The sequence below is a fragment of the Bidens hawaiensis genome, unplaced genomic scaffold (assembly GCF_021521415.1).
Source record: "Bidens hawaiensis isolate Kalapana, Puna unplaced genomic scaffold, B.hawaiensis_p1.1 tig00020322_1, whole genome shotgun sequence".
Lineage (NCBI taxonomy): Eukaryota > Viridiplantae > Streptophyta > Magnoliopsida > Asterales > Asteraceae > Bidens > Bidens hawaiensis.
Genome location: NW_027493088.1, coordinates 170,141 through 192,443, shown reverse-complemented (window position 1 = coordinate 192,443; position 22,303 = coordinate 170,141). Strand labels below are relative to the sequence as shown.

General features: G+C 37.0%; 3 protein-coding genes across 3 annotated transcripts; all 3 read right to left on the bottom strand.

The window, feature by feature from the left end:
• Positions 1 to 5,715: 5,715 nt before the first annotated feature.
• On the bottom strand, positions 5,716 to 8,633 carry LOC143560309 (uncharacterized). Its single transcript, XM_077048638.1, has 4 exons — positions 8,436 to 8,633; positions 7,060 to 7,281; positions 6,866 to 6,978; positions 5,716 to 6,769 (listed from the first exon to the last, which is right to left on the bottom strand). Exons 1-4 carry the CDS (start codon positions 8,619 to 8,621, stop codon positions 6,409 to 6,411), a joined length of 882 nt encoding a protein of 293 aa, XP_076904753.1. The 5' UTR covers positions 8,622 to 8,633; the 3' UTR covers positions 5,716 to 6,408.
• A 493-nt stretch (positions 8,634 to 9,126) lies between these two features.
• On the bottom strand, positions 9,127 to 11,308 carry LOC143560278 (putative protein phosphatase 2C 39). The gene is made up of 5 exons (XM_077048611.1): positions 11,197 to 11,308; positions 9,998 to 10,255; positions 9,646 to 9,922; positions 9,428 to 9,582; positions 9,127 to 9,355 (listed from the first exon to the last, which is right to left on the bottom strand). Exons 1-5 carry the CDS (start codon positions 11,227 to 11,229, stop codon positions 9,218 to 9,220), a joined length of 861 nt encoding a protein of 286 aa, XP_076904726.1. The 5' UTR covers positions 11,230 to 11,308; the 3' UTR covers positions 9,127 to 9,217.
• Positions 11,309 to 14,560: 3,252 nt separating this feature from the next.
• LOC143560277 (protein RICE SALT SENSITIVE 3-like) lies at positions 14,561 to 17,043 on the bottom strand. Its single transcript, XM_077048610.1, has 7 exons — positions 16,714 to 17,043; positions 16,564 to 16,614; positions 16,345 to 16,476; positions 16,045 to 16,150; positions 15,849 to 15,890; positions 15,382 to 15,438; positions 14,561 to 15,268 (listed from the first exon to the last, which is right to left on the bottom strand). The coding sequence occupies exons 1-7, from the start codon at positions 16,848 to 16,850 to the stop codon at positions 14,810 to 14,812; spliced, it is 984 nt and encodes a 327-aa protein (XP_076904725.1). The 5' UTR covers positions 16,851 to 17,043; the 3' UTR covers positions 14,561 to 14,809.
• Positions 17,044 to 22,303: the final 5,260 nt, after the last annotated feature.

Sequence of the window (22,303 nt, the reverse complement as noted above, 5' to 3'; positions counted from 1 at the left end):
GAATGTCAACCGAGACTTTGCTTTCTAATTTATTTCTATATACTCTAAACTACCTCCTTGACCTTCTTCAAGTCTCAACCCAAATGGTACGCATCGGGGTAAAATGGTAATACTAGTTTCTTTTTGGGCCTAAATAAAAAAGGTTTTTGTTTATGAAAAGTATACATTTAGAAGTTTTTTTCTTTTCTTTTTAGTTTGCTTGTATCTATTTCACGGTGACTAGTTGTGTTAAATCACATGTAGCATGTTGGAGATCAGGCTTTCGATCGAATATACAAGCATGAAGTTAAACAATTTGTTCGACTCTTTTTATTATTATAAAACCAAACACACAAATTACAATACCACATTTTTTTTTGAACGGCCAACTAAGTAACGCCGGGTACCCAGTACGCGGCCCCCACTGGCTAAAGGTAGCCCGAGCCGGCCACTAGTTTGGACGGACGGAGCCCCTAGCGGTCCACCTGTTGAGGGATTCACCGGATAATAACCGACCCCCACGCCCGCCAAACGGCACTACAGCGAGGAGCCGGTAAAACTGGGTGAGATCAGGACTCGAACCCTGGCAAGCCAAGGTCATCCCTCATATCTCCCATATAAGTTGGTGGTAGTGAGGTTTGATCCCCCTACCTCTCACTTATAAAGTGAGTGCTCCACCATTAAGCCACAACCAAATTACAATACCACTAACTATATATTTATAAACTACTTGTAAAACAAGAAAACTTATTCTAGAAATTAAATAACCTATAATATTCTTACCATACAAAAATAAACGTATTAAAACACTTTCACTTAACTCCTTTAACTTTCTAGATAACCCGTTTCCGGATTAACTTCCAATATAACATATACAGTTCTAAACTTTATTTGTTATATAATAAAACTAATTTAAAAAAAGTGTAATATTCACGTGTGAAGAGTGGAAATGTGTTTCACCCAGGTGGCTTTGGACAGAAAGAACATGCAGGTTCCTTTTAGGTTGTGTGGGTTGTGCGACTCAGAAGTAGAGACGATCGAGCATGTTTCGTTGGGTTGTGAGGTGGCTTCGAAGGTTTGGGACTTTGTGAGCTCATGGTATAAAGTCCCATCGATTTTCACCTTCTCGGTTATAGATTTGTTGGACCTCTACAGCATCTCAGGCTTGGGGTAAGAAAATGGCATTCCACTGAATCATGATCAAATCTTGTAGGAGTATATGAAAAGCTATGAATGAAATAATCTTTGAAGACAAAGTGATCAAAGTTGAAGATTTAATTCGGAAGATTAGATCTTTTGACTTTTTGTGGTATAAATATATGTCCAATTATAAATACTTAAAGCGGTCTAAGTGATGTAACTTCAATTTGACATAGTTTTTTTGGTGTGGCCTTATTTCCTGCTTGTGAAGTGGTGTGTGTTTTGCTATCGTTTTGGTCTGTTTTTATAAAAGTTCACTTTTCAAATGAAAAAAAAATGTGGCAGTTATCCATCATTCCATTCCTCGTATAATCTCTCTTCCATGTTAAACCGTTTGTTGTAGGCATTAGTGGGTGGCGCCACCCTCTTCACATAATATCACCTATTAACCCACAACACGCCAAGGCACCAATCATGGAGCCCCTTCGTTAACACAATAATGCCCAAGAGATTAAATTTAAGTGTGGTTCACCTCATAACAACCATTCAAACATTTTTTTTTTGTTTTATTTAATTTTAATTAACCACAACTCATCAATTAACAAGTTAGCTAGTTAATGAGTTAAGCCTACGCGATGTTGATTTGACCTAGTTTTTAGTTACCCCGAACTCATCTCTCTTTTCCATAAACTATTAATAATCTAATTTAAATAAGAAAAAAAAAACTAGTTGTCGAATATCAATTTAAACATTTTCAACGGTAACATGTTCGGGAGTATTCTACATCGCCACATATGGCCCACTCGGCACCGAGAGGCGAAGGGGCTACCACATGTACCACAACCACTTCTCTCGCCCCGCTCTCCCCATATTAGGGATGAGCATTTTTTTCCCGAATACCTGTATCCGTACATGTTTAGTACCCGTACCCGTACATGTCTATCGGGTACGGGTATCAGTACCTAGATTTACTGATTATAGGTACGGGCACTTTCGGGTACAAGTACGGGTATTACGGGTACTGGTACCCGTTTAGAATATGCAGGGGCTTTTATTAGGTTTCCATCATTCATAACTTAACTTTCATGTGTCAAAACATAATTGAAGAAACACAGATCCAATCCCCGGGTATGGGTCCTGGATCTAGTGAATCCACAAGGTAGGATACGATAATTACAACCAAGATATGAGTACAACCTCCTAAATTCCAGTGACCGGAACCTGCAAAACAGACACCATGAGTCTCGTTACAGGAAGGACAAAAGGGGGGTCTTCCTGTAACCACCCTTCGGCGTGAGAATCAGTAACGTTCGTAATGTAGAAAGTACTGAAGTACTGAGACTAAGTGTAGTCAGAATATAGGTGAGTGAATGAATACCTCATACCGTTTGACAAGGTATTTATAGCCGAAGGATGATGGAAGATGATTGGGGCAGCTGCTCTCTTCTAGAAGATCTTTGATAACCGCCTGGACACGTGTCCTCTTGTGATAGGTTGGGCTATACGTCTCATGTGCATGAGTATAACAACCTGGACACGTGTCACCAACTGGTAGGACTGATTGCACCCTGGCCATGTGTACGGTTATAACAACCTGGCCAGGTGTCCTTTGTTCATTGGTTAGTATGTCACGTATTCCCCAAGTAAAAATCGTGAACCTTCTTCTAGAGAGTACTTGACTGGTGACAGCTGTCCCGCTGGCATTGTCTTCCGGTTGTTTAGGCGGACGGATGTCCTATCCTGCGGATGACTTTTGAGGATGCCCGGATGCTTCCGCGCGTGTTATGAGGACGTTCTTCCTCTATCGTGATATGCGGGTGATCCGTATGTCCCGCGGGTGGCTTATAAGAGCATTCTCTGTGACCCGCGAGTGGTACTTAAGGGTATTTGGGTCTTTTTGGTACCCTACATCTATAATAATATATATTAGTTGAATAACTACATTCTCAATCTATACGTGTGTATTCATATATTATGTATTCGTATATTTTTATTTCATGTATGTGTAATTGTGTATATGATTAAATAACATATATTAATTTTCTCTCTTGTTTATCTATAGAAATTAAGTAATAAACAAAGAAAAAGAAAATAGAATGGATTTTATATTATGGTTGATTTATTTCATTTTTAGTTTTGGTATTATGTTTTGGTTGCGGTATTATGGTTCTCGTTATGGTATTACCGTTTTGGTATTGTAGATAATGATTGTCGGTATCGTACTGTTACATAGTTTAGTTGAGACTTTTAAAAAAATATATGAACAAATGGGTACCAAAGCGAGTACCGTAGTACCTGTACCCGAACCATATAATTTGGGTACGGGTATGGGTACCAAGATATAATGATTTTAGGTACGGGTACTTTCGGGTACAGGTACAGGTACGGTCCCGGTATCATCCCTACCCCATATCACACCTTTCACCCTTAAGATCCAAAATTTGTTTTCATGTGGTAAGGTGATGTTCGGGATTCCTTATTTTTGCTTCTTATAGCTTATAACTTATGTATTATAAGTTATAAAGTGTTTAGAAAAGTTGGGTTTTGTGAGTGTATATGGTATAAGTTACAACATTGTAACTTATACCTTATGTCTTAAATAAGACATAAGGAGGTAAAATATGGAATCCCAAACACCCCCTAAGTTTTAAGACTTTTGCTCTTATTTCAGTCACTAATTATCCATCTTTCGGTCACTTCATAAGACTTTTATTGTGTCTGATTTTGTATATATCTATATATGTATTCTAAATAATAAAATGCTTTTAAAGATAATTTGTAGCTTATAAATTAGGCGTGTCGGCAATTTTATATTAGCGTTGGGGTGTACTAAAACACGTTTTGGCAAATGTGACCATCTTTCATCCTGAGCCGTCCGATTAGGATGCAAAATCTACAGAGTGGAAGCTTCTGCCACTCGGCTTCACCATTATTCCGTGGACCCCGCCCATATTGCGTCTCCCCCTAAACCATTTTTGTGCCACTTCCCATTAATTATTTTTGCAGAAATAATATAAATGTTGGTCCATAATTAAATGTGAGTTGGAGGCACGTCTTATTCATCGAATCTTATTCTTATTTTTTTTTATTAAAGATGATATTTCAAATAAAAAGATTACATGTTCGAATGGAACATGAAATCATATTGGCTTTAAATATTTTTGTTACAGTTAATGATTTTTATAAGAATAAATATAAACGTTTTAGTTTTAAATGTTATCAACTCTATCCCTTCATCAATTAAACTAAAATTTTATACGTGTATTTAAGTCAAACTAAAAATTTACAATGTCAAATGAATTATAAATGTATGGATGTATCAATAGCATGTGTAGATTTTTAATAAATAATAGTTAAGTTTGTGTGTTTAACGTGTTGGCATTTCGCGCACCGCACTAGCCAGGAGTTGGGGAACACTCTCCATACGAGTTTATGATAGAACAAATCAAATGGCCGGAACCAAATGACCGGATCTCAAGAATTTGAAGACATTACACGATGCTTGCAACACGAGTATGTGAATTTATGATTACGTATACAGAAATTGGCTTTTACACATGTGTAATAAAAAAATTACTTATATTAAATGTCAAAACTACACCATTATATATCTAAAGTAAACAAATAAAATGATTAGTTGTAGAAATGTGACTTTAATCTATAATGTTTTAAGGCTTGCTTATTATATGATGATAGGAAGTCAATCTTAATTTGTTCAGTAAGTTAATACACTTGATAAAATTAGTATCTAAAATGTGGTAATATATTTTCAACATGTTCATGGTCAATGGCTGGTTTTGACAAATAATCTGATTCGAATGGCTAACTACAGTTTCAAGAAACAACAAAACGCAAATCAGTCGGGTTAAATGGGTCGGCTGAATCATCCTTAAGACCGTCTGACCGTGTCTTATGTCACATTTCTGAGAGGTGGCTATGATGAAAAATACAAATTCCACATTGGACTCCAAAATACAAGCAACTTCTGATGCTGCAAAACAATGTAGCAACTCGGGTCGACAGCACTTGGATTTGGTCACAAGTCCATATTAATCTCAAGTAATGCTATAAGACTGATCTCTTACTTGGGCTAAGCCCAAACTCTACTTTCAGTTACCAGACATCAAGAGTTCAAGACCCAGTTGTAAGACCAAGAGAATATTTGATTTGCATTGTGAATATTAAGTTTTGGTTCGGTTCGGTTCGGTTCGGTTCGGTTCGGTATATTTCACGCACTTCGGTTTCAGCTAGAAAAGATTAAAAACTTATGTGACCACTTTTCAGTGGTGTTAATAAAGAAACACCAACTTTTGCCTTGCTAACAGTAGGTCAATTGTAGTATGCTAAAAAGTAAAAACCCATAATTGCACCTTAAAAATTTTCCACCCCCTTTTACATGGCAGAAAGCCAGAAATTATGGGCATCTTGATTATGTCTCTAAAGAGACCAAAAAGAATAAAAAATTACATCCCTTTTAAATAAGCAAAGAATTCATCAAGTCAAGATCAAAATTTAACATATGTGCATCAAAGACAACCATTGAGATTAAGAATTTAGTACAAGTCAATGCTCATGAATGCAAACATTATCTTGCTGGATCATGAATGCATAACACAATCAACAACAAAACATGAATCTTAAAAACAGGCATCTATAACCTGCTAAATTAACATATGTGAAACCAAAGATGAATACATAATACGTTTGCTATAGCAAAACCAAATTACCAATTATATTTAAAGAAATTGCAGCCCGTATCGGTTTGCTTTTAATCATTCATTCACTCTGTTTTCTTCTCATCCTTGCCTTCTTTGTCCTTCGGTTTACTTTCTTTCTCCTTCGGTTGACCCTTTTTCGGCTTCATAAAGCAGAAACAAGAGCAACAAGGACACTGAAACAGAAACTTCATCTCTCTCTCACACACAGAGCCAATTCTCAAAATTTCCTGATGAGGGGCCTATTTAACATAAGCTTTTACCCTACTTTACATTACAAATGCACTTTTATAATAAAAAAGATATGCAGCTCAATTATAGGATTCCAATTCAATCCCTTTCATTGTCAAAAGTGGGGACTAGTAGCCATGAAAAAAAAAACATTACCCACACTCACAGGCTGTTCCTCACTTCCTTGTGGGCCCATTCTTTTGGCCACTTGCACACAAACTCAAAGACCTTCAATGGGCTTTCATACATAACACCAGCTTATACTAGTCTTACAATAACAAAGTTTTAAACTCAAACTAGAGGTACATAGTCATAACATGATACAATCATTCGCATGACACGTTTAAAGACGTGACGACTGTTTAGGTGATTTAACGTAATTGTAAACACCAATACGTCGTTTTCTGCCAACCCGGCCCGCATCAACCAACTGCACCAGGAGCGGGCAGGGTGCATATTTAGCATCCCCCAGCCCAGCATGCAGAACCTTCAATATGGACAGGCATACATCAAGCCCAATAAAGTCTGCAAGCTCTAAAGGGCCCATTGGCTGATTAATTCCTAACTTCATCCCTGCGTCAATGTCTTCCTTTGTTGCGACACCAGTATATAATGCATGAAACGCCTCATTAATCATTGGCATTAGTATCCGGTTCACAATGAACCCAGAATAATCCTGTGAGCAAACAACCGTCTTGCCAAACCTATCATTTTAAAAAATATGTGTTTTAAGTTTTTAACAATATACATTTGACAGTAACAACTAACAATGAACATTAACAAAAAAAGAAAGTAAATACCTCTCCGCTAAAGCTTTTGTTGCATTGAATGTTTCATCTGATGTATCTGCACCGCGGATGATTTCAACCAGTTTCATGATTGGAGGTGGGTTCATAAAATGCATGCCAATAACCTGGCAACGATAAGAAACTGTTGTAAATCATGTAGAATAATATTTGGATTGATGCACATAACTATAGAAACTAAAAGGAACCTGGTGTGGTCTTTTTGTTGCAGCTGCAATACGAGTAATTGAGATAGAACTTGTGTTTGATGCCAAAATGGCAGACGGTTTAACTATTTTATCAAGCTCTGCAAACAGTTTCTTCTTCACAACCTCAGATTCAACAATGGCTTCTATTACAATATCTGCAAATAGAAGATCTTCTAGATTTGAAGTGTATTTTAGACGTGCTTGAGCGTTGATTCCTACCTCCTGACAAGTAATATCACACAGTTTATCATTAATTATGCATCTTGATCCACATATCATGTTCTAACGAATTTTGTAAAAATGCAATCTATAATCATATAAATCCTGCATGATTCCAAAGACCTAATCATCTAAACATGTTGGGGGATTTGTAAGACAACGCTTGGATAATACGAGAGTCGTGAAACACTTTCAGATCAAAATAATTCGATGGTTCACCCAAAAATCCAAAATTTCGAATCGGATAAAACTCAGAATGAGACAAGAATTAGTATGCGTGATGGTGTGAATTACGATAACCAGAGATCAAGAGAATGACCAAATGACAATCAAAGTCGTGTTAAGTGTTAACAGGGATGTGGTCAGAAACTCGCCTTTCAATAGTTATTCATTTAAAATCCGAATTTCATTAAAATTGCGCTCAGCCATTTTATCGAATTTCATATGTGAAAAGTCCGAAAATTAAAATCGACCCCAAACAGGGACTCTACCCCTTGCATCCTGCTTCCAAGGGCGTTGGGGTGTGCACAATTCGGAATGGTTATGTTCTTAGCCTCAACCGAATTAACCAATCGGTTTTCAGCTAATCCAAAGGTTTATTCGGTTAGTTTGTCGGTTTTCAGTTCGCTTAGATTAATAACCAAAATCAAACATGGGCTAAAATTTTGCTTAGAAATACATGAGATAAAGGTATAAATACATGAAATGAAAATATAAATATATGAAATGGAGGTATGAATCATATGAAAACTAGAAATATATGAAAATATGAATGGTTCGGTTCAGTTCAGTACGATTAATAATTTAATAACTACAAAAAAACCGACAACCGGTTTTCAGATAATACGGTTCGGTCTCATCAGTTTTCGGTTCGGTTTCAATTAACGATTCAGTCATTGCTCACCGCTTTGCCCCCTTGGATTCCCCATGCCCCTGAGAGCCAATGAGGTTCTTATACCAACGAATATTATGATTCAAATCGGTCAACAAGTCAATTCAATTACGCTAAAATATAAAACAAAACATGCAACCCTAAGTCTAACCGTAACAATTTATTAATCAGAATTGATTATCCGAATCCGTACACGAATAGATTGGGGATTTAAAATACTATCGATTAGAAAATAATTTTAATATAGAATTTGATAGATGGAAACCTTGGAGAGTTGACCTTTGGAGACAAAGCGTTGAACGGAGTTAGATATGGAAGCCTTCGCTGTCTGAAGAGCGCCGTCGTCTTTGTCGAGGAGGAAAACGTCTGAACCGGCAACGGCGGCGAGTTGAGCTATGCCGGACCCCATCTGCCCGGCGCCGATCACTCCGACTACCTTGAATTCCGCCATGCAGTCAGTCAGTCAGTCAGTCAGTCAGTATATGATTTTGGTGAGTAATTAATTAATTAAATATATGTATTCGTTAGGTTGATAGGACAGACAGAGTCTAGACTGGAGGAGTTGAGGGCGTACATATTAAGATAACAAATCCAATTTTCTGGATATATTCAATTTCATCACCTTTCACATCTAATACGTTCTTTTTGTACAACGAAATATATATATAGGAATGTGAATGGTATGTTTTATTGAACTTTAAACTATGGCATGTTGGTTCTTAAAGCATTTAAATTATAACTATTATCCTTGTAATATAGCTTAAAAGTTGTATTTTTCACTTTTTAAAACCACCCATAATTAATTTCCCAATTCTAATCCAATATGTTGTTTTCTCTTCCAATAACCACCACTCACAAAGTTAACTGGTCAAACACATACTTCCATATCTAAAGAGTAAAGACACAATGAAACATTTTAACAAATTGAAAGAAAATCTTGCTTTAATACATTATTTGTTTTCGCATTACAAGTATGGAACATACACTAAAGAGTAAAGAGCAAGAAGGATGCACCATACATACACCAAATCTAAACCACAAAAGACATCAATTAAAGCTTACAACAATGCATGAAATATCATCACTACTCTTCTTTGCCAATGCCTCTTCAGTCAGTTGCTTCGCAGCCGCCCTTGCATCCTTCACATTCCTTATGCAGTCTACCGCCTCCTGATTCGACATAACCTAAACAAATACACACCCAATTAATATTAAACACAAAACAGAATAACTTTTTTGAGTTGATACGAGTAAAACCTTCCAAACGCCATCGCTTGCCAATATTATGAACTCGGTATCATCATCTATCATCTCCATTGCTACATCTGGTTCAGAACTCAAGTGCTCCTTCAAGCTCTTGTCACCAAAAGCCCTTGCTACCGCCAACTGCCCATCAACACGTGGCACATCACCTGTCAGATGATGTTAAACGTCAGATTTGGTTTAAGGTTTAGAGTTTAGGGTTTAAAATATACCAGGCATTTTAGACACGAAACCTCCTTTGTTCTCGATAAGCTTTTGTTCCTTACTAGGCTCATGGTCAACCGATAACTGTTTAGCCACCTCGTTTTTACATATCACGGCCCTTGAATCACCAACATTAGCGACCACGAGTTTTTTACAGTTGATTAAAATGACGGTAACTGCAGTTGAACCTCCTTTACCCAAATCAACAGCTTTATCTAAGATTGTTTTATCTGTTACGCGATACGCCCTTCGGATTGCATCCTCCGTTTTGGTCCAGAAATCGGGCTGCTTGCAAGCAAACAACGAATGTAAGAATGATACAATTTGATTGTTTTGAAATAAGGAAAGGGGTTTTCTTGCCTCATTCAAAATGTTTTGGAATAAGTGAGATCGGAGGTAATCTGGAACTTCATTGCTTAAGTGACCATCGAATATTGCAAACAATCCAAGCTCATTATCATCGACATTCTTGAACTCGGCAAATACGTAATCTTCCATCGCGTGGTGTGATTTTCCCTTGACTAAATGATACCCGTGTGTTACATGTTTTGAAATCTTGCTCTTTCCTTTTCCCGTGTCAGCCGACAAAGAGGACGATGATGAAAGACCAACCTTTTCCTGTTCGAGAAACGGGAGTTATAATGCATATAAGTCTTTCAATGCGAACGAACAGTAACACAAAAGTGGCCGCAAATTTGCAAAATTTGCGACTAACAACCACCACAACTCTAAGAGGGCCTATCCATAGTTTTAACTTTGATCAACTATTTTTTAGATTCATTTTGATTAATTATCTTTAATTGTGACCGAATTGTGATGTAAATAAGGGTGTAAATCATCTTTAAAATTTTTGTGACTGAATTGCGACGGAAAATAGGAGCGTAATTTATCTTCTAAGTTATTGTGACTTAGAATGGAGACTGAAAGTAGGGTATCAACTAGCCAAATCGTTCGTAAGCTACCCAAGATCGGCTCACAAAAACTCAACTCAAATGGAGCTTAACAACTTGAACCTAGGCCTAAAAATAAGCTTAGCTTGGGCTACACTTATCAACCTATCCTACTACTAATATATTTTCATTTAGTAATATTAAAGTTAATAATTGTTTTAATTATGTAGTATTATTTTATAACAAAAACTAAACTATAGAAAAAGTAATTATAAATATAGATACAAATTAATGGATAAATAATAAACAAGCTAAGCCCTGAGTTTGAGTTTGAATAGTGCTCGTCACTAGTTAAACTCAAACTATAAAAGCTTGAGTTAAGACAAGCTCGGGCTTGGCTCGATCATCTATCCCTTAACCGATACTTGGTTAGGGTGTGAATCTTACGTATATGTTTTGTAATTCCGGTTACTATTTCGCAACCATTATGATTTCGGTCGCGAATTCAATCAACTATTCGACATCGACATCAACATCAAACAAAATCCATAACTAGAACTAGAAACGTAGTTACGCTTATAAGCAAGATAAAATACAATTAGCTGATTTTTGTCACAATTAATTTGCAATATAGAGATTGAAAAAAGAAGTGATTATTGGGTACGTTACCTTCATCTTGTTGAGGATATCTCGGCCTGTCATGGCTGATTTAATTTTGTGATCGTTATCGTCGGGAAATTAAGTTAAAAGAGTAGTAATATGGGTGTATGGGATGACGCCAACGACTCACCTACACTTGACACGACCCACACATAGAGTACACATGTCACGTTAATATGATGCCACAAGATTCATGAGTAGATATGTACTTTAAAAACTTTAGGGACAGGATAAACATACGTACACGAGGCCACTACAATTAATAAAGCGTTCATACTGATCACTACTTCTAACGAAAAATACAAAGAATAAAGAAATTTTGTTTAGAGATACCAAACTAAATTTTGTTTTGTGAGTGAAAGATACAAAGAAATAATATTTTTTATTAAAAATAATTTGATTAATTAAAAATAAATATAGAAAACGAAATGTGAAGAGTTTTTAAAGTATGAACACGGCTTACAGATAAAGATAATTTTACCTAAATTATAAGGATAGAAATAAATAAGATGTTTTAAATACTCTTTTAACATCAACTTTTGTGATTGATATATAATTGTGTGGTAGTTTATAACTATTCTTCGATGCCTAAACGCTCGTGTAAATGTCCTAATCAAGGGTTACGTAGCTGTTTAAATGGACTACGCTCATTTAACTGAAGTGACAAAAATCTAAACATTCGTTTAAATGTCAAATTTTCTAGATTCTAGTTAAAAATTTTAAATTAATAAAATACGTTTTATTGTAATCAATTGAATGTTTATTCATAACAATTATGTTGTTGTAACTAAACGCACACATAAACCCTTCGATCGCTTCTATTGTAGGAATCCTTCGATGGCTTCTATTGAAGAAATGTTCATTATTTGAACTGGACTAAGATAATCCGAATTAGAACCGAACCATATTGGAATAATGAATTCGAATTTCAGCTTATTTGAATTAAGTATATTGTTGTTCGATCAATAGGTCAAACTTTAACGTTTTGTATAAGTTTAGTTAAATTTTCTAAATTTTGAATATTGCAACATGGAAATTTTTTACTTCTTTATTGAAGATGACTTATTGACTTATAAATAAAATATTTTAATTCGTAAAGCAAAAGAATTATATGAACTATTCTACATTACGATATTATAAAGTTTAGGAAAATTGGTTTTTATTGGTCTCAACTATTTTTTTTTGCCGGCGGTGGTCCTAACTTTCATTTTGGCTGGCAACAGTCCCAACTTTCACATACATTGAAAACACCAGTCCACAACTAACGGATTACAAACTCCGTTAATTAAAATCTGATGTGTCGTCCTAGTTGTCAAAAACAGCTGACTGTGCATCCTGCGTGTATTAAATCTGATGTAATAAAAATATAATATATATAAATATATACACACACATGAAGTATTCTCTCTCTCTATATATATCATTTCACCACCAAAACTACCACCACCCACCTCCAAACCAATCTCCGGCAACCACCGGAAACCACCGCGTGACCAATATCAGGCAACCACCCCGTGACCACAACCATCGCAGCCTATCACCACCTCCACATAGATACGGAGCTTCGCAGATCTGGTTTATGTGTGACGGGAACTTCGTAATCGGAACCACATAGATATGTGCAGATAGGCTTGTTTTCTGTACGTTTTGGTTGCTGGAAATTGGCGATTAGGGTTTGTACGGTTCTGGTCCTCTGGCGTGGCTCCTTCAAGCACGAAATCAAACACGAGCAAAAGCTTCTCATGATGTCCGAATCACTGTCCGCCGTAAACCGCATGGTTCCGTCGATGTTCATCTTCACGTCCAGCCACACCTGTGTCATACATCCCATCACTCGACTGGAAATGGTTTTAATCGATCCGTTAGCTTCCGGTAGAAGCTTCGCGTAGTGTAAGAGATAATTAGGGTTTTAATCGGTTTTGAGATTGTAATTGATTAGATGATTCAATTAGGGTTCTTGAGATAAATTGGGGATTTTGATTTGGGTGTGTTGTTGGAGAATTAGGGATGAATTATGAATGTAATATGATAAGTATAATACCATATCCACGTTGGCTGCCATGTAATGTTTTTTTGACACCTCAGATGGACACATCAGCAAATATTTAACGGAGTTTGTAATCCGTTAGTCGCGGACTGGTGGTTTCAACGTATGTGAAAGTTGGGACTGTTGCTAGCCAAAATGAAAGTTGGGACCACCGCTGGCAAAAAAAAAGTAGTTGGGACCAATAAAAACCAATTTTCCTAAAGTTTATAATTTGATATATGAATCAAGTAATCTGATGTTCTAATTATCTCGGTCTCTTCATTCGAACTAATAGAATTTTAATCAAATGATTTGGATCTTATTTAAGTGTGTCGGTGGTTTTTTCCTATTCTTTTTTTTTTAAATAATTATATACTATAATCATAGTCCCGTTCAAAAGAAATATAATTGATATGGAAAACAAAAGGGTTTTATTGTTAAGTAAAAAAGATTTACCCTTGTGAACAAAATATGTGTATCATCTATTATCAAATATATAGTACATGATCAACCATTTCAATTCAAGTGGGCCAGGTAGAACCATTTGCAACGTATAGGACTATAGGTTATGTTACAGATGGGCCAGCCTTCTCTTTTATTCAGAGTTCAGAAGATTATAGATTTTCTCACATATTAATTATGGCTTCTTCTCCATGACTGTCCAACTGGTCCAAGACTACTAGACATTATTCAAAAAATAAAAAACAAAATTCTGAAATCAACGGAAATATTTTAACTATTTGAGATGGGTATTCGGGTATGGACTAATTAAAAAAAAATATTGTTTGTCTACGGTCAGGTAAAACATGATATCCTGACTGTTTAAAGCCTTACACTTGTTTAAAGCCTGATCTATGCAAACTATTAACAAAGTGAATTTGAGTAACTCACTTGTTTAAAGCCTGATCTACACAAACTAATAACAAGACGATTTTGAGTAACTCATACGCAACTCTACTCATCCAGACAGTTTAGAACAATGCATAATGTGCAATTGTGCATGACTCGTAATCTAATATGTTTTTGTTATTTTGTATACTTTATGGATACTTTATCTAATCATAAAATCTGATAAGGTGGCCATGTTGAAGCTTATGAATGTGGCAAACATATGGCCCCAATAGCCTTTCCTTTATAATTGGCCCCATACACTCAAATTCACAAACTTTCCTATGATATATATATATATATATATATATATATATATATAGTTACATGAACCTCCTCATTCCAATTCATATCACACATATGGAGAATCATTGCCGGCATAAAACCAGTTCCTCCCGGCTTTCAGCAATGTCATCGCGCATGGAATAGTGAGGCTTCCACTGGAGTTGCCAACAATTACTATCCAGCACAAAGGCGGAAGTAACATAGAAGAAAAAGGGCTGCCAAAGGTTTTTCTGGTGTCTTATGTCTACATGCAAAGAATTTGATGGTGGGATTCTATCTTTTTGTCATAAAGTTCACTATAACCATTTCAAGAAAGATAAACATCTAAACGATCAAAAACAACTACAAATTAGTACACAACGAAACCAAGATTATTCTAAAGAGTTGTTTCTTAAGATCCGTCACAAACTAGTTATCATTCGATCACTCCAAGTAATTTTCCATATCGGTGTACATACCCTCGTGCTTTTCATGATTCATGTTCTGACCGCCATCCGGTTTCCCACCGAGCCCTTCAGTAAGTGCATTAAAGAAAGTCAACCCGTTAGGCCATTTGATGTCGTGTTCACCGTGATCATGTCCCATCATGTTTCCCATTTGTGGCTTGGATGAGTGAGGATGGAGGAACATGTGTGTCTCGTCTTTAGGCCCGTACCCGAGTCTTGCAGGGTTTTGGAAACTTGGTGATTGCATTCGGTTCGGTGGGGTCCAGTTGTACGCAGGAGACTGGTGGATCGGGACCATTGGTTGCTTTAGTGGAATCCCGGTTGAAGAAGGTGATGATGCTGATGCGAATAATTGGGATAGGTAGAAGCCCGACTGGTAGCTAAGTGATTCAAATGTATGTCTCATTCTAAGCACAAAATGAAGGTCTTCAGGTACCTAATTACACACCCGAAAACACAATAAATTTGACTTTTTTGTGGTAAAAAATGATGATTTTAAGTTTTTAACCACTTTTCTTGAAATGAAACTTGACTCATAATGATACTTACAATCTTGCATGATCCAAGTTGCAAGAGTCCATGTCCAGCTTGGATTACAGCTATAGTCTAGTGAAATTAAAGTAATTAGCGGAAGTTAATGAAAAAGGCGATGCTAAAAGTACATCACCCTAAAATTGTATACGAGTGTATCTGTCATATCATACTTGTCATATCATACAGACCGCATGATATCATATGCTAAGTATGATGTCAATCAAAGCTATACACCAAAGCACGTCACATCATACGGGCCATATGATAGTACGAAAAATGGTTATACATGTCATGTCATATTTCTTGGTTGGTCAAACACATCATGTACGCCGTACCATCTCATACAACTCATATGACCATTTTGTGTCTTTCATACGGCCCATATGACACGGTCGGTGGTGTATGGACAGTATGTTAGTTATTTTTTACTAACCAAGCCCTTAAATGAAACGGAAATATTCTTGATAAGATAAATTTTTTACCTGAATTCCAGAATCAAACTGCTCATTCCATTCAGTAGGAAGCTGCAAAGCCATCAGAAATTTATGAGCCTTAATTATTGAGAAATAATTAAGTGAACAGTAAAGCAGTAAACTTAAAGAAAGTTAAAAGCTTTAATTATTGAACATATGTGTGCTTTTGAAGGTAGGTGTTAGTGTGTGTTCTTTAGGATCATACAGCATCAAAAGAACTTTGCCAATAGTTAGATACACTCTGATCACATTCTGAAGGTTCCTTGAATACCCATTTGTGACACTTATCTGATGCTACTTTTCCCATCAATCTGCACCTCAATAACATAACAATAAATCAAGAAAAAAAATTTATAAATTAAAAAAAAACTAAATACTAAATAAAAATTATTGTTTTTGAGTTTAATGTTGTGACTTGTGACACTTTATTGTTATTGATCACAGACCATAACATAAACCTTGAACTTAATTAATATTTAATAATAAACACCTACCAAGTACCCACCCTTCTCCATAATTATACAACTGAATAGACATCTTGCTAAAAGCTTTCCTAACAGGATCTTCACCTCCATCCATTTCTTCAACACAATCCACCATTCTTGATCTACAAAACCCATCTTCCCACATCAACATCCTGCATACAAAACAAAACCCATTTCATATTCATCATAAACCACCCACCAAAAAAAAAAAAAAAAAAACTCTTTTTTTTTTTACTTACAAGCTACCAACATCATCTCCAACTTTACATCCATTACCACCTCTAACCCGCCTAAAAACAAAAAAGAAACAAAACCCATTTCAGTAACAACATAACGAACAAAACCCATTAATTATCTTGAATTTAAAGGTATAAAGACGAAAGCTTTACGGCCTAGGACGAATGGTCCAGAAAACAGAGTATGTCCAGTCGGAATTGTAACAAACATTTCGTAGAGTTTCATGAAGAGCCAACATTCCAACTGCTTCTTTGTTTCTATCTGTTGTTGTTGTTCCTGAGCCCACCATGTTTTTTTCTCTTTTTGTTGTGTATACTACTTTTAGTGAGTTGTTGAAAACTTTGATCTTCAATATATTATGAGTTTGAGTTCATACTATGGCTTGTAAGTTGTGATAATTTGGTTATATTTATGACATGATTGTGAGGTATGATTTACCTTAGGGGAGAAAGAAGGCGGTGAGAGTTTGCAGGGAGTGAAAAAAGTTTGCTTTAGTTAAAGTAGTAAGACCATGTGTAGTCGTAAAGTTCCACTACCAGGGGTTATGCGTCACGTGGCGCCCGATCAGAGTTAAGGTTTTGTACAAAAACAGGCTGTAGTCATAACTCTCCACTACCAGAGGTTATGCGCCACGTGGCGCCCAGTCATTATCAATTTTAATATAATCCAACGGCTCCAAATGGCCCCAACAGCTATTTTTTTGGATTTGTGTGCCATTTCTTGCGTTTTGTATACAACGCAGCCAAAATAACATATCCTATAACGCAGGGGGACGGTGTACCCCCGCGCTTTCGGTCAAAACGTTGGTGGCAACGTTGCCACTACACATGGTCTAAGTGGTAAGGGTAACTACCACTCTATGATCTATTTATTTGTTGTGTGGGTTAACTTCATTTATTGGTTTACCCAATTCTTGTAAATTAATAAACGATGATGTTTTAACTTGTTCGTGCAATAAAATTATATTAAGTTGCCTTTCACCACAAGTAGTTTTCACACATAAATGATGATACCTTCTGTGTTAAAACATTACATCACCCACACTAATATAAAAAATGTTATCACGTAAGCGTTTATGCGTATTATTTGTGTTTTACCCATCTCACTGTCAAAATAAGCTATAAAAACGCATAACTGTCTCGCGTGAGTTATGTGTTTATATAAAACAATGTCAATGTCGCCTATATGCTCTATATGATACCATCACTCCTCAAAATTGCTTAAACCCGGCCTATTGTGGATGCTATAACTAGTTTTATTAATGGTGTGGTCCAGTCAGTTTCGACAATATATTGGTCATTAAATGGTATGGCTTCGAAGAACGATAAATCAAGCCAACCATATAGGCATGTTTGACATAACTTCCATTCAGCGATTTTGTTGTTTAGCAAATCATATTTGACGGGTTGAATCAACTTTGTTATTTATATTTTAACCATTTGTTTGTATAAGGTTTTTAAAATGATAAAGATGTTTCGTCATTATGATAGGTATACTTAGCTACATATTTGGGGGAAAACCAGATATATAATAAAGGTTGCGAGGCCGTTTTAGTTTACACAATCGGTTTCAAATTTCAAACCAAATTAAACTGAATAATCGTCAAAAGGTAACCAAATAGTTTAATATCAAACCATCCAAACCGATAGACTTACTTTAGTTTACTTTATTTTCTGTACCATTTTTTACCCTCCTATCTAAACTAAAGTACCCAGTATTTTTCCCTTTTATGCAATATGAAAATTCAAACTTTTGCAACACTAAAGAGGGTAGCAAGTATGGTCCCAAAGTGTTGGTGATTTTGGGGTTGTTTGGATAGGGCAGAATTGGCCTTAGCAAGGTCACAATCCATGACCAAACACATCCCTTAATGGTATGGTGGAGGGTTTGTGAAGAGGTAGGTCCCAGCAGAGCCCAGTTGGACCCGCAAGACTCACCTCAAAGAGGGACGTCTGCGCAGTTGAACCCGCAAGACTCACCTTCAACAGGGACGCCTGCGCAAAGGCTAAACTCGCAACTCACCTTGAAGAGAGACGTCTGCGCAGAAACCAACTGGATCTGCAGGACCCACCATGCTCAGAGACGTGACGTCCTTACGCGCAGTACGCAAGCTGTTCCCGCAGGAAAAGCCTCCCAATGGTCGACGTACTCCGCCTGTTCCCGCAGGAACGGATACTAGCCATCAGGGAAGGCTACCCGCGCAGCAAGGCTACACGCACAAGGCACTTAACTCTTAAATAATTCAGTAATGTCACCTGAAGAAGGAGTGAGCAAGCCGGGAATACTCCCGCCCAAAGCCGGGAAAACTCCCGCCCAAATGAGCCAGTCCGTACGCTACTGGAGGATCTTTTGTACTGTACCTGACGAGGTATGGACAAAAGATCTGACCAAAGCTGCGACAGCTCACTGACAACAGTACAACGAGCAGCATGCTCTATTACTTAATGTCACTATCAGCCGCTGCCTACTCACCAACCTGTCGTAGCACGTGCATAGCCTGCAGTTGGTGGAAAAGGAATAGTACACAGCCGGCCTGGTCACTATCAGCCGCTGCCTACCCACCAACCACCATCATGGCATGTGCGTAGCCCACAGTTGGCAGAACAGGAATACTATTCAGCCGGCTGTACCTTCTTGGAAACCTACATTCGGCTATAAATACTCCAACACCTTGGAACGGTATTATCATCTTATCATATCTTATATCTTCATATATTATCTGATATCTTCTCTCTAGCTATTTCTCTTAATATACACTTATATTAAAGAGCAATCTAGTCTGATTCTCACGCCGGAGGGTGGTCACAAGGAGGTACCCCCCCTTCTCAGTGACGAGCTCACGGTCTGTTTTGCAGGTCATCAGAAGAATAACCATCTTGCCGGACATAACCCTCGTGGGAAACATCTATTTAACCCCCAGATTATCCGTAATCTGCCCGGGGTCGATTATTGTTTCTTCAGTTTGTTAAGGACATTGTGGGTTTGGCAAAATAGAATCCTTTGTGGTCCAAATCATGAGAGCGATCTTGAGGTTAGATTTGGGTTGTTATTTAATTAGGGTATGGTCCTAATAATTTCATTATGAGTTCATAGATACAATGTTTTTGTAATAATATATTATCTTTGTAAAAGGTAAATCATGAAAAAAGTGTACCTTTAGATCCAAACAGTGATGGTCAATATGATATGAATTAGCTATTAATATATAATGGGGCTCAGAATTCCTTTTCAGGATGATGGATCAGAATTCACATACGATAATAATAAAAGATAATAATAAAAGAAGTTTTATAACAGGCGGTCACTCCCTCCCTAAGAGCATGTGCGATGGTAACTAAATACATTGAGACGTTTTGCGATACGTGACGTCTTAATCAGCAATAAAGAGCTTTGCAAAAAGTGGTGTAATGGTAAAAAGTTTCAAAACATCCTACAATCATTACATTTTATATTCATTCTCTCTCACAACTCTCTGTATATACAACAAGCCATTGAGGCCATTACGGGTAGTCTAAGACGTAGGTCCATTGTATATATATTATTCTTAGTTCTTTTTATGAAAAATTCACATGAAGGCTATGTTTGGCAGGAAGCTTTTATGAGCTTCTAGCTTCAAGCTTTTAAAAAAAAGTTTATAGTCAATTAAAGGCTTTGTTTGGTTCAAGGAGTTTGAAACTTTTAGGTCAGGAAAAAAACTTAAAACTTAAAGCTTCTACTAGTATCATTTAGAAAGAGCTACAAGCATTTAGTATTTTAATTTACTTAAATAACATTCCAAAATAAATACATTTACTATTATTGTTTTTAGTTATACCCATTTTATTAATTTTATACGTTTTATTAAAAACTTCAGCTACTATGCCAAACATCTAAATATATCTAAAAAGCTACAACTACTAGCTACCAGCTTCAAGCTACTAGTTTCCAGTTACAACTAGTTTAGCCAAACATACCCGAAATCTACTTACAATTTTGGTTAAACTAACACTAGAACCTATAATAGTCGTGGTATTTGCAAGACCATATTCTTCGGGGTTGTGATATTTATGGATTGGACTCTGATTATGGGTGTGCGATGGATCGTTTACGTACTTCACTTCCAGATTTTGATCTTAGCGGGTTCTCTAATAAGGACACCGCCCCCCCTAAAGCCCAACATGTTGTGGCGAGTGCCTTATTTAGTGGAATCGTCAAGAGTTTAGAAGTGAAGTTTGATCTATCCCCTCGCCAAAAGGCGGTGTTTGAATGCCTTCGGGCTCCTCGGGCTCAGGATTTTCTAACGGCCATCCCCATTGAAGGATTAGGCCAACGTATGTCGGGTTTGGAGTATCGGGCTATCCTTAAGTACCGGTTAATAATCCCTATGTTCCCGACGGATGAACCTTGCCCAATTTGTCGCAAGGTCTGTTTGGATTCTTTTGGTGACCATGCGGTGCATTGCAAAGAATTGCCTGGCTTTAAATGCAGACATGATCTGGTTAGGGATGTTCTGTTTGATGTTCTTAAACGGGCAGGGATTTCTGCTAAAAAGGAGGCCCCTGTTAACTTTCTCACGGATCCTCTTGAAGGGAGGTCTACTTTACGACCAGCTGATATTCTTGTGTTCGGGTGGGCAGGGGGGAAACACGCCTGTGTGGATCTTACAGGAGTGTCTCCTCTTGTTGGGCTCAGGGACCGTGGGTTTGTTGTGGGTCAAGCTGCGTTGAAGGCTGAATCGGGCAAAGTTGTTAAACACGAGAAAGCTTGTTTAGATAATCAACATGTCTTTCTACCATTTGCCTTTGATACATTTGGTTTTCTGGCTCCAGAGGCTGTGAAATTTTTGAGTAGGGTTCAGCGCGTCGTACACGGAACCTCTTCAGCTTCTAGGTCCCAAAGCTTCGTTTTTAGCAGGATTGGCTTTGCTATTCAAAAGGGGGTTGCGGCGCAGCTTGTTGCCCGTTTACCTGCCACTTTATTGTAATCGTTTTATAGTAAATTATATAAAATAGATTAATATTGTTTAAAAAAAAATCTATAACTTATATACAACTAGAACATATTATAGTGTATGTTTTTTAACCACTAGAACATGATTTGATAGTTACTATCTTATCTATACTAGTGATGTGTAGGTACATGTTATAGTGTATGTTTTTTAACCACTTAATCCAAAACTATGGTTAACATGTGACCATTAAAATACTAAATACAGATTAAGGTGGTCACGTGCACACGTGCCACGGTCGTGCGTCGGTGGATAAAAAAAGTCTGGTCCACTTAAATAAATTGCGGGGACACATTGCATCACCTGTCACTGAATCACTCGCGGTGTAGAACACGCGCCACTGTGAACGACTGAAGTGAGGCAGACGAAGAGTGTGAGCGCGTGGGTCAAAGTCTCATGGGCTCCGGTTTGACCGCCCAAGAACTCGGATGCGGGCTCGTATCTTTGTGGGCCCAGCTCTCGTCTTTTCCAAATTATCTTTAGGCCTCCCTGCTCGCTTTCCCATTATAGCGGCTCGTATTTCAACGTTAATTGATTTTATTAAAAGTTTTTATAAATATTCGATTTGTGTTGTATTTTTATTTTTTATTATTTATTTTGAAGCCCGTTTTTTATTTTCCTCATTTTATGGCCGACCTTTAAATCGTCACTGTACAAAAAGCATGATATCATACACAAGCCTTCTACTAAGGGTTAGTTTGGTATCCTTTTAATATTTACTAATAGAGTATCTTTTAATGATTCATAATATTTTT